At 40.1% G+C, this 13,448-nt stretch overlaps 1 protein-coding gene across 5 annotated transcripts in view; it reads left to right on the top strand.

Moving 5' to 3' along the window:
• Nucleotides 1-13,448, top strand: part of si:dkey-238d18.4 (TBC1 domain family member 15) — a 45,098-nt gene that overhangs the window by 7,421 nt on the left and 24,229 nt on the right. For all 5 annotated transcript variants that reach the window (XR_007956614.1, XM_052019212.1, XM_052019217.1 and 2 more), the window contains exons 2-7: nt 1,527-1,712; nt 3,647-3,771; nt 5,292-5,395; nt 5,585-5,652; nt 7,930-8,076; nt 11,442-11,532. Coding sequence is in view for 4 of the 5 variants with exons in the window: in XM_052019212.1 (XP_051875172.1) it covers nt 1,527-1,712; nt 3,647-3,771; nt 5,292-5,395; nt 5,585-5,652; nt 7,930-8,076; nt 11,442-11,532 (721 nt within the window). In the remaining variant the exon portion in view is untranslated. The remainder of the gene's footprint in view (nt 1-1,526; nt 1,713-3,646; nt 3,772-5,291; nt 5,396-5,584; nt 5,653-7,929; nt 8,077-11,441; nt 11,533-13,448) is intronic.

Genomic DNA, 13,448 nt, shown 5'->3' on the forward strand with positions numbered 1-13,448 from the left:
TGGATGAGGTGGGCCAAAAAGGCCTCTTTCTGTGCTGTATGATTCTATGATTAATGAGCTGTCCTTTTTCCTATATTATGACATTGACACCATTTAGAAGTACTTCATTTGCTGTAAAATGTTTTTGGACAGCCTGAGATTGGGGAAGGTGCTATAGGAAGGCAAATATTTTATTTGAGGGTAAGCTATTTCAGGGACTTGAGTTTCCAATACCAAATCTCCAATGCATGGGAGAGAAATCTATTGAATCCTAGCATCCAGCATTTCCAGCATATATGGCTTTGATTAAGAAGGGGTGTTGTACTGCATTACCACACATTTTATAAGATTGCTGAAACAACAGAAACATGAAATGTCACCCAGTCATGGCAGATATCACAGTTTCCCCTTCCCTCTGTCAACTGTCTGTCAGCTTCAGTGGGAGCAAATCCGTCAGCAGAGCCCTCATGGTGTTTTTCATTAATAACAGCATGCAAGCAAAGCTTTTATCAATCGCGATAAATATTGTCCCCACTGTGCAATTTGAATATTATGCATTGTGAGGATCACAACTGTGATTGCAGTCAGGGCAATGGAAAGAAGAAAGATGTTTTGTATATTTAGCACCCTTCACAGGCCCAAGATGCCCCAAATGTTTTACAGTTGATGAACTGCTTTTTGTTGTAATGTAGGAAATTTAGCAACCACTGCACTGATAAGGATTTGGTTTTATGATTCTATACACATTTAGCTCAGAGACTAAAGAGAGGAAATATAACTGATGAACTGAATGTAAAGCACAGTCATAGTTCAGCCCAACTTGCCCATGATGATGTTCATGGTTTACAAGTTCCTGCTTCCAGTCATACCCTACGCTCCACTCCCTTCTTGTTCTTCCTCATGTTTATGTGGTGTCTCCCCAAGTCAACCACGTTATTTACCTCAAATACTCTACTTAGATGTGAATGCCACATTCTCCTTGCTTTCTGGATAAGGAAGTTTCTCCTGAATTCCTTAAACATTTATTAGTGACTATTTAAGACACCTTGGTGAGAGACAGACAGTATGCAAGTTGTGACTCAGGTACACTCAGCCATAACTCATTTGGAGACCTAAGCCCTGTACTCTGCGCTGATACTCCTTTTGGCCTGCTGCATTGTCAGAGATCCATACTTCGGGTGAGATGGTAAACTGAGGCCCGATCTGCCTTCCCAGGTGTATGTGAAGATAAACAAAAAAGCATGCTTTCTTTTTCTGAGATATGTGTGATTACTTTTCTGAAGTACTTCAAGGAGACGTTGGATATTCCAAAGTTGTGGAAGTGAATACATAAACAGTCATCTTTTCAGAGTTGATCCTACCATTACATCCCATCAAATCCTGAAGTGCATCCTATAAGTGGTGCATCAGTTGGGTTCTGATGGTTATTTGGAAAAAAAAATTCCCATAGGGTGCAATTCAAATTTGAGATTAGGAAACCCAACATCTCCTGGAGTGCAGTGGTTTGAGAAAGTACGTACACTTCATGTTTTTGTTATTGGGTTCAGGTGGTGTGGATCCTAGTATTCGTAAGGATGTGTGGAAATTTCTGTTTGGGATGTATCCTTGCACCTCTACAACACGAGAGCGCAAAACACTGGCCTTGGAGCTCTACGTCCGTTACAAGATGATGAAACGTAGGTGGCTGGCCTTGATATCAAGTAGCATGAAGATGAAGGTGGATGAGACTGACAGTAAGTGTTCCACCAGTTAAGTGCCCATATTCCAAAACTAGATCATTGTGCAGTCAAAGTTCTGTTTTAGAATTGTGTCCAGGAATAATTAAACAGGAAACTAGAAAACAGGAGCAGCAATAGGCCACTTGACAACTCAACCCTGCTTCACCTTTAAATAAGAACATGGCTGCAATTCTACCAGAGCATCACACGTTTACTTCAACCCTATATTCCTTAAGTCCTTCCATGTCTCTGGTCAAGTTGTTCAATGGTTACAACACTGACAGCTAACAGACAATGTGGAAAATTGTCCAAGTATGTCCTGTTCACTGAAAGCAGGACAAATCCAATGTGTTTAATTACTACCCAATCAGTCCCCTCTCAGCCATTAGCAAAGTGATAGAAGGTGTCATTGAAAACACAATAAAGCCACACTTGCTAATAATCTGCTCACTGATGCTCAGTTTAGCCAGGGCCACTTCAGACCTTATCATGGCCTTGGTCCAATCATTGCTGTTGACATCAAGGCAGCATTTGACTGAATGTGGCATCAAGAGGTCTTCAAAGCTGATGTTAATGGACATCAAGGGAAAACACATCAATGATTGGAGTTGTACCTTGAGCAAAGGAAGATGGCTGCGATCGTTACAAAGTTGATCGCCCAACCCCAGATATCATTGTTAGAGTACCTCAGGGTAGTATTCTGCACCCAAGCATTCTCTTCTGCTTTATTAATGACCTTCCCCAACAAGAGTCTAACTACCTATCCTTGACGCTCAATTGCATTACCATGATTGAGTTGGCCACCATCAACATCCTGGAGAGGATGCGGGAGTGTCAGCATTGTCCAGAAACTCAACAATAGCCAGTTCCTGAAAAATAATAATTTAAACTAAATGTCCAAAGAATATTATCCCTCAACATAGTCAACAATTGAGTTTCTACAGCCATACAGGGCTGTGAATTCCACACATTCAAAACCTTTGAGTGAAGAAATTCCTCCTGATCTCAGTCCTAAATGGCTGATCCTTTATCCTTAGACCAGGACCCAAAGGTGTTAATGATAAAAATTGGACTGGGGCATCATGCAGAATGTTCTGTAAATTAGAACTTTATGAATTCCTCTGTAGCCATTCTTGTAACAAAGCTTTTTGTGTCACAGGTTACTGGAAATGTAAGCTGATGATGGCACAGAAAGGACAAAGTGGCATCTGGAATGCCAGGCAACTAGGGGATCATCATATGCATTCAGGGGACTGCCACAAACAGCAATACCATTTCTCTGTTGGTAGTCAGTGTAGAAAATTGTTCATGTATGTCCTGCTTGCAAAAAGCTGGACAAATCCAATCTGTTTAATTACCACCCAATCAGTCTACCCTGAATCATCAGCAAAGTGATGGAAGGTGTCATCAGAAGCACAATAAAGTGACGCCACTAACGGGCTCACCTGTGCTGTCTAGATTTTGTCAGGGTCATTCAGCTCCAGATTTTATCACAGTCTTGGTCCAATCATGAGCATAGAGCTGAATTCCAGAGATTGACTGCCATTGACATCAAGAAAGCATTTGACGGAGTGTGATCAAATGCTACCTTGATGTCACTCGCAGCAACCCTGATCTGATAACCTGGGGATACATTGGATCGGATGTTCATCTCAGGTTTGATGTGATTAGGCTTAAATTGAAATTTTATAAATATGTGACCTGAATTAAAAAGAAACCTGCTTACATAGGGTTGTCTCCCAAAATTTGTCCGATGCCAATTATATTTAATCAGGTGGGCTGATTGGCAATCCCTCTAGAGGCAGAGCTGGTGCTGATGGAGTAACTGGGAGTTACTGGCTCCATCTTGTTCTTGGCAGTTAGCAGTGCCACCCCAGAGTAATGATGCCCACAGAAATAGATGATGCATACTGGGCTGATATATGCCTGCCCTTTTTTTTCCCCTATAGAAGAGCTGTATGAAGTGGCACATGCTTATCAACAGACTAGTGATGCCTTCAGTATCAAAGGGCAGGAAGTGGACCTGTCAGAGGAGAGACGTGAACAGATAGCCTTCATAGAGCTGCAAGCAAAGGTCTGTTTCCTCAATGGCAAAAACTTTGCTGAAACTATACCAAATGTTTGGTTCACACACAGTAATGACAATACATAATATGCAATTTAGAAAAATAATCCTTCTGCAGCATGAACCAGGAGTAGGCCACCCAGCCTCTTAACCCTATTCTGCCATCCAGTTTAAAACATGGGTAATGTACATCTCAATTCTGTTTATCTGCCTCATTCCTTTATAGCTTTCCATAGCAAACTTCTTACTGTCCTGTATTATTCATTTGACCCTCAGCCTTCTGGGGAAGAGAGATCCAATTTCCTTCTACTCTTTTGAATGAAGAAGTGCTTTCTGACATCACAGCTGTATTGCCTAGTGCACATTGCCTCCCATTCCCAAGGATTTCCTGGATGTGGGCATGCCACATGTGAAGGGTGCGAGACAGTTGAGAAATTTGGAAGAGGACCACTAGAACACTGGTGTAAGAGGATTTAGCTATGGTGAATAATGTAAGGCACTTTTCATTAGACTAAAAGGGTAAATTATGAAAGTATTTGTTAAGGGAAATAGCTGAAAGGGATATTGATTGGCCAATGGATCAAAGGCTATGCATCATAAATCTGACGTGATTAGTTGTGGAAGAGGTTAGATTTCCATTTCTAGATAGACATCAGACGCTCTATAAGAAACGGTTTCCTTAATTGCACTCAAATACATCAAGGTGGGGCATTATTACTGGCAAATTGGAAATGTGGGTGAATAGAATTGGTTAATACCTCCATGAGAAAGCTGTCCCAGACCATGAATCAAGATACCTAAATGCACACCGCAAAATTCTTTGACTCTTAAGAGTAATGATGACCACACTCAAGAAGGAACATTGGAAGCCTGCACTATAAATAATTTCCTTCTGCAGGTAGGTCTTAACACCACAAGGTTGATCACATTTTGGGGAAAAGTCATTAACCTGTAACATTAACTCTATGGATGCTATCTGATCTGCTGAACATTTTCTGCTTTTATTACAAACATCATTATTAACCTTTTCTAATCAATCATGGACTTTCAAATCATAGAATCAAAAAATTATGTGACTCTATTAAAGTCATTCAGTCCATCATGCTTATTACTCAGAAAGTGCTATTCAAAGTTTGATAGCTCTTTTCCACAGCCTGTAAATTTTCTCTCCGTATTGATCCAATTCCCTTGAATGTTACTGTAGAATCTACTTCCATTGACCTGTTGAGTTGCACGTTCCGTATCATACCAACTCTCGCTATATTAAATCAAATCTCACCTGTGACTCTGCTGACCTTCCTACCAGAGTGGTGATAGCTTCTCCTCATTTATTCCATGAAACCCTTTCGTGATTTTTTTTGAATGCCTTAATGAAATCTCCCTTTGATTTTCTTTCTCTCAATTTCTCTACTGTTTTCACATGATATCCAAATCTTTTGATCCAGCTGTGGAGAAGTATTTAATGCCAAAATAGCAGCAAACTTCATGGTCTGACATTAAGGTACATGTTTTTATAAAACATTCTCCAGGTTTATGTGGACCGTCAAAGAATCAATGTGCATGAACTTCATGAGGCAATTAGGATCATAGACAAAGATGTGCCCAGAACTGAACGAGTCCTAACTTACTATCAGTAAGTATGCACTTGTTTTTACAAACTGTTATAATGAAGTTGCATGTCAAAGAACAGATTGTTTTTAAATTGTCTCCTCCAAGCAGTTTCCCATTAGCTCATTGATCATAATTTGTGATCAGTTATTGATCATTCTGTTTACTTGCCTAGTATGGTTATTTACTTATTTATGATAATTGTTCTCTTTAGAAATGAAGGTGTGTTCAACCTTCTGGTATTAAGAGACATACTCATCACCTTTGCTGCATTCCATCCAGGTAACACTGTTATTCATTTCTGACATCCATTTCTGTAGTGCCTTTCACAACCTCTGGACATCCTAGAAAGCAAGTGAGATACTTTTGTAGTGTAGTCACTGTTATGTAGAAAGTGAAGCAGTCTGTTTGCATACAACAAGCTCCCACAAACAGGGATAACGATCAGACGACCTGTTTCCCTGATATTAATTGAGAGATTAATACTCGATCTAGGACACTGGGGTGCTTTCTCTGCTCTTCGTCAACAACTGTTCACATTTCTCTGGATATTCGATATATCAGAATTTCCAGCAGGGTTCTCATGAGTATTGCCAAACAAAATTTTCTTCTTTTAAATGGTGGCCACGGGGTCCCCTGCATCAACCTAAGAAATCTGATGGGCCTTCAACAGTGGAAACTTCCTTCAGCAATGCACCCGCTTGGATTTTATGCATGAATCTTTGAAGCAAGGCTTGAATCCACAGTCTTATTCAGTGGAATAAGTGTTGTCACTCTTGGACAACTTAATCAAAAGTTAAAAAATGATCCTGCCACATATTCAAGGATTAGGAAATTGTTCTGTCACCTGAGGGAATTACTTTCAACTCTAGCCAATACTGATGAAGTGAATGATTCCCCTCTTTGCCAGTGAAACAGTTTACATTTTGATCTCAATTTTATTTTGGCTCTAGAAAATCAGATCTGTCCATATTACGTGTAATATTGACACTTCATCACTAATAAAATCTTAACTTTTGTGCTTTAGCTGTCTCTAGGGTATTACATTTAACTTCATTGTGAAATGTTACTAAATACCACATTTAGTAAAATAACACAGTGAAATATAAATCTGAAATTAAATCAACTGCTCAGGAAATTTTGATCACTTTTTCTCTGTATGTCATCATAACAGTTATTGGAATTGAACTCTATTTCTGTGATTATACCTTAACCTGGAAGCAGAGAGCTTGCACTTAGATTCAGCTGAAGCTGGGGCATGTTCAGGAATCTAAACTGGGCTGTTTTTGGAGAGGCGCATTAAATAGATACAAAAATAGACCTGGCCTTAATGCATCTAATGACAATTACGGCTGAGGTGCTGGCAGGAACAGAAGAGAAACCTTGCCTCTCCCCAACTACTGTGCATGCCCCTGCTTCGTGCAGTTGGTCCTATCAGAGACGGAGACAACGAAATCTGGGAAGGGAAGGGAAGAGTCAGAGACAAACCATGTGAAGATGAAAGCAGCAGAACTGTTGACAGCACAAGTGATGAAATACTTGAGTTCAGTATGAGTGAAGGAAACAGCAACAATATAATCATCCATATACTGGAAGAAGAGTTGAAAGATAGGGTCTGAGGAGGACTGAAACCAGGAGTGTCCAACTTATCTCACAGGTAAAGCTTGGGCCCATATGAGTTCCATAACTATACCTTTGATCTGGAGAAAATGAGTGGAGTTGAAGAAGTTGTTCAGTGTGAGAACTCCATTTCAGGGGCTGGGTTAATGTAGAACATCCCTTACAAGCCTAGAGTCCCATAGCTATCTCAACTTTACTTCCTCCCACCCTGCCTTGTAAGGATTCCACTCCATTTTCCTAATTCCTCCATCTCCATCATTTAATTGTGGTGGTTTGAGGGTCCATATGAGCAACTCCTATCGTATTTCTTAACCTCATACCACCAGTGGATTCTTCACTCTCTAATGTTTCCATCATGTGCATTGTAGTCTTCATGTTATCCCACAGAATCACCAAAAAAAGGAATTTTACTTATAGAAGGATCGAGAAATTGGGTTTCACAGCAAGAAAGATTTGTCCTTTATCAAGCAAAAAAACTGCAGATGCTTAAAATCTGAAATAAAAACAGCAAATGCTAAGGATACTCAATCAGGCAACATATGTGAAGAGAGAAACAGAATTAATTGCTAATTGGTTTATTATTGTCACATGTACCAAGACGCAGCGAAAAACTTTGTTTTGCATGCCATCCAGACAGATCAATCCAAATGTAAGTGCATCGTGATTGTACAAAGAGAAAAGCAATAACAGAATGCAGAACATAGTGTTACATTTACAGAGAAAGTGCAGTGCAGGTAGACAATTGAGGTGCAAGGGCCATGACAAGGTAGATTGAGAGATCAAGAGTTCATGTTTCAGGTCACCGTCACTTCATCAGAAATCACTTTTTGGTTTATAAAATTAGAATGAGTACCTCAACTTTGATCTAAAAGTGATGCATCTAAAACAAGATGTTGCCTATTCTCTAATGTTTGTTTTGTTTTCTCTTCGATCCTTTAGATGTGAGCTATGCTCAAGGTATGAATGACTTGGTTAGTCGCTTCTTAGAGGTGTTGGACTCTGAAGTGGATGCTTACTGGTGCTGTAGTTTCTACTTTGAGAAAATTGCTTCCGACTTCAAAGAAGAAGGCTTGATAAGGAAAATCAGTAAGTCTATGTAGATATTAGCTAAGAGATAAATATTGGAACAAGATATGGGAGAGGACTCCCCTTCAGTTCTTTGGAATAGTGCTGTGGTATCTTTCAATCCACTGGAGCTTCAATTTAACATCTCACCTAAAAGACCTCGCCTTCAACAGTGCAGCACTCTTTCACTACTGCACTGGAATGTCAGTCAGGATTTTTATGCTGAAGCCTTTGGAGTGGGATTTGAACCCACAGTCTTCTGACTCCAATCACTGAGCCATGGCCAATACATTCCAATTTCTCTTGCCTGCCCACGTATCCCCTCCTCGGCACCATATTTTCTTTAAGTCAGTACTTTGATTTAGTATTGGTATATGCTTTCTTTTTACATGAATTTGAGAATAATTGTTTCCTTGTTACATTGTAGATTTTGACACCATGCTGCCATCTTCTGTCACATTTTGCCAAACTGTTGCTGTTTCATACATTGCTATTTAAGTTTAGAGACTGGAGAAGCTGCAGTTGTTATCCTTAAAGGAAAGAACGTTAAGGGGAGATTTACTGGAGGCATTAGCAGTTATTAAATGTTTTTACCAGTACACCATCTGAGAACTAATTAGCTCTTTTTCAAAAATCTAGTCCGATGGGATCCATTTGAGTGGTTACCCAGAGCCTTGTTTAACTATAACACACGACAGTCAACACCTGCAGTAGTATAATGCTATCTTTGTACTGTCATGGCAAAATCTTTGTAGCATGTTCTGAACCTGTGACCTTCTGATTCAGAGGTGAGACTGCTGCCTATTAAACGTCAGCTAATTTCACTGTGTGTTTCGATGTGCGTGTAACTAATAAAGCTCTTCATCTTAATTAGCTACATGCACACAATTTGAAGAATCTGGACAGATTTCAGTTGTGCTCCGAAGGGAGCCCCTGGAAAGAGCTTGAGGCTTGATTGTGGCTAGTCTTGGCTGTTTCCAGAATGTTTTGCAATAATACTGCTTCTTACAATGAAGTCTGGAGTAGGGACTCTCTGTACCAGGGATAACTCAGTGCCGGGAGTTCCTGGTGCAATTTTGACAGACTTGAACCTGCATTGTCAAAGAAAGCCAACATAGTTCTATTTAACATCCCCTGACCCAGAGAAATATTAGGCTAATTGCTCAGCCATTCACTGGACCCACTCTCTCCCTACCCATAACGGGGACAGAAAATGACAAGAAGGTTCCAGAGATGTATTTCTAATAACGTTTGTTTCGGGCACATGCAAGAGAGGCTCTTTCCATTGACTCCACTACTCTGGTGAAGTCAACGCTGGAGAGCAATTGAGCACAATCCCTCATGACCTGATTAACCTCTGGCCACAGTTAGGTTTTATGGTCTCCTGTTTTAATCCCAGCATTAATTGCCACCAACATACAAGTTGCATTACTGTTGAGAAAATCACCCACTCCAGTAGCTGACCTACGATTATCTGGCTTGAAGACCAGTTGCAGGACATAAGAAGTAAAAGCAGGAATAGGTCATGTGACCCCCCCCCCCCCCGTGCCTGCTCCATCATTCAATAAAATCATGTTGCCATTTTCCTGCACTAACCTTGTATTTCCTGATTCCCATAAAGCCGTCAATGTTATGTTACCACTTGCAACCACGTACTTGTGCAAAATAGCATTTTCTGCAGTCACTGCTATGAAAACCAAATACAGATCAAGACTGAATATTGAGGATGACATACGCATTTGTTTGTCGCACATACCACCACGTTTGGACAAACTCTGCAGTGCAAAACAGGCACAACCTTCACATTGAACTGAAAAATGAAACACACCGCTGGTAATTATTGGTGATTGAAATAGTCACTATTTCAATAGGGCCTATGTGCAGTAATTTAAGTGTTGTATGCATGAATTATCGATTGTTTGATTTTGGGGGTCCACCATCTAACAAGGACATGTTCTGGGGAGCCGCAGCGTGAAAAAGGTTGAAAACCACTGTTAAAAGATAGCTGATCAAGTGTGATAGTATCAGGGCTAGGCTTTCAACCAGGTGACACAAACTACAACTTGCACATTCATAGTGGATTCCAGTTTGCAACGAACAAGATGCTGGAAGAATTCAGTGGGTCAGCCAGCATCTGTGGAGAGAAATGGACAGTTGACGTTTTGGGTCAAGACCCTTCATCTGGACTGTGCAACCATTCCAGTTGTCAGATGATACTTGAAACTGGTGTGGATGATGAAGAAACTAAAAAGGAGAGCTAGGTTTTAAAGAGCATCTTAAGAAGAGGAGGAGAAGAAGGGTGGTGAAGTTTAGGGAGGGAGTTTCAGTGCTTGGGGGTCTGTGCAACTGAAGGCTTGGCAGCATTGATGGAGTAATTAAAATTGGAGATGCAGAAGATACTAAAATCCAGAGAAAGCCCCCGCTGTGTAACACAAGTGTAACATATTGGTGTATGTGTGTGGGTTTAGCTCTGACTATTCTCCCAATTTGAGATGAATTTGAAATGATTCATGGCCTTTTCCTATTAACAGCAATGCTGGGACCTAATTAAATGTGTTGAATAGATGTAAATGTGGTTCAGTCCTGGGGCTCCAAAGTCACAACTGTTTATATTTTAAACCAGTGCTGTTAACCATTAAGGTGTTAACTTAAAGTGACTGAACGGTGGATGACCATATTAACAAAATATAACGAATTTCTTCAGAGCAAAGAAAAAGCATGTCTTGTTCAAAATAAGCTAATGCACCAGGAGTTCAATGTTGGATTTTCAGTTCTCTGGCTCTGGATGAGGATCATTTGTTAAAGAAAGGAGGATTGGTCATAATGGTTGTTTCTCTTATTAAAAAAGAGAATGATGAGAGAGAACCTAATAAAGATTTTTAAAGTTGTGACATTTAATTGGATAGTTTGGGAAAATGGTACACTTGTGGGAAAGATCAGAACTAGAGGCAATAAATATAAGGTAGTCACTAATAAATCAAATGGGGAATTTGGGAGAAACTCCATTATCCAAAGAGTGGTGACAGTGTAGAACTCATTACTACAGCAAGCAGTTGTGGTGGATAGCAAAGAAATCTTTCAAATAGAAGCTGGATAAGCATGAGGAAAAGTAAGACTTTGCACATATAAAATTCCTTTGACAATCTGACAAAGCATCTCGCAGCTAATAGAGTACTGTATTTTGGTGAGATGCATTAACTGTACACTGCTTACTGCAGGTCCTACTGTGAATCCCATCCTGGGAGAATTGAATGGCAGAACAGAGTTGAGGGGCTGAATGACTGTTCTTGTGAATTGTCAACCAGGTGGTTTTGTGGATGACAGTAGCCTTTCAGTTCTAATTTTATTTGCTTTAATTGACTACAAATTTCTTCATATGTAATCAGGACTAGAGGAAGAGCTCCTTAAGGAACTGGACTCAGAGCTTCACGCACATCTCCTGAGAGATAACCTGAATGGCCTTACCTTCTGTCACAGGTAAGACAACAAGAGCACCAGGAGGAAGCCCATGTGGTTATGGGGAGACCATGCAAACTCCACACTGAGAGCACCCCTGGTCAGGATTGAACCCAGGTCTCTGGCACTGCGAGGCAGCAGCTCTACTACCTGCGCCACCCAACTGAAAGGTTATAATTATCTGAAAAGATCAAACAAACTGATGCACTTTATAAAGAGAAGAGTAAGGATAACTCTTATTAAAACTCTTATGAAGTCGTGAGGAGATTTGTTATGTGGGTATAGGGGACGTGGGGGAGGGAGAGTAGGAGTCAATACTATCAAGCATAAAATTAAGGTGGTCACAAATGAACCCAGTAAAGAATTCCAGAGAAACTTACCCCAAAAATAATGGGAACGTGGAACTCACTCCCACAGGGAGTGGTTGAAGCAAATAAAACAGAAGCATTTACAGAAAGCTAGAGAAACACATGAGGGAGGAAGAAAGAAAGAAGAGGTGCAGGTAGGGTCAGATGGAGCAGGACCCGGGGCAGCTCTCAGTCTGGAGTACAAACTTAAACTGAACTAATTTCAGTAACTGATCTGTTTCTGTGCAATATCACCTCATCTTCTGTTTGGTCTTGTGCACAATGCTGTTGGGCCATAGGAGGCAATGGCCCAGCATGACTGAGCTTTTGAGAAGTCTGCTTGAGAACAGATACCACACTACTTATGTTCCTCCTAATTATGGAAATTGTTTTTTTTTCTTAGAGCTGTTTCCATTCCCACTAAATAAAACTGAAGCAGAAAACCTATTGTGGTAAAGTTATAGCAGTCGAGAGGCTTCTAAGAAATTCCTGCCCAGTAGTAAATCACCCACTGCAGGACAAATCCATTTTTTTAATTGACAATAGAAAATTTGTATTCAAAGGTTGAGTGAATGTTTATACTTAAAGTTCTGCAGGCTATTCCTACAGTGACTTCCCACATTTACTGTTTTTAATTTCGTACATGAAAAGAAATACTTGCATTTCTGTAGTGCAATCCTAAATTTCATGATCTCAGGATATCCTAAGGAAATACTTATAAAATGTAAGCATTGTTATAACATAGAAAATGCAGTAGATATTTTATGTGCAGCAAATTCCTACAGATAACAATTTGATAATGATGATCTTATCTTTTTTTGATCACATTTATAGGGAGATAAATGTTTACCAGAATATAAGCAACAGCCCATCATTGCCAGCCATGACACTTTGAAAAAGTTTTCCTATCAGCTGCATTCCCCCTGTTCTTCCCCCAAGAGATGTGCAATATTTTTCATTTGAAATTTGTGTTTTGAAAGTTTCCCTCATATCTGCTTCCAACACCCCTTACAGGCAGTGCACTCTAGTTTATAGGTAATAGAATTTTCATTCCATCTCAGTAAGTATGACAGTAGTTTGATGACTCGTGTAGCAATCTAATTACTGATCTGTTATCCTAAAGAGCCAGGAAAAACAAGAATTTGAAGATTAAACTTATGCGCTTAAACCAAAGTTCTTTATAAAACAATTCCTTTAATAGTTAAAGCACTTTTTCAAACAATGGAGTGGAGGTGGATACATCATTCATTTATCTTCTCTTTGCATTAGAACATAGAAGAGCACAGCACAGGAATAGGCCCCTCGGCACACGATGTTGTGCCATACTAATTAAGCTCATTACACCATATCCCTTATGCCTGCACATGGTCCATATCCCTCCATTCTATGCAATATTCATGTGCCTATCTAAGAGCGTCTTAAATGCCTCTATTGTATCTGCCTCCACCACCACACCTGGCAGCACATTCCCAGCACCCACCACCCTCTGTGTGTAGGGGGAAAAAAGAACTTGCTCTGCACATCTCCTTTGGACTTCCCTCTCACCTAAAATGCATGCCCTCTAGTGTTAGACATCTCGACCCTGGGGAA

Source organism: Pristis pectinata, chromosome 7, assembly GCF_009764475.1.
Source record: "Pristis pectinata isolate sPriPec2 chromosome 7, sPriPec2.1.pri, whole genome shotgun sequence".
NCBI lineage: Eukaryota > Metazoa > Chordata > Chondrichthyes > Rhinopristiformes > Pristidae > Pristis > Pristis pectinata.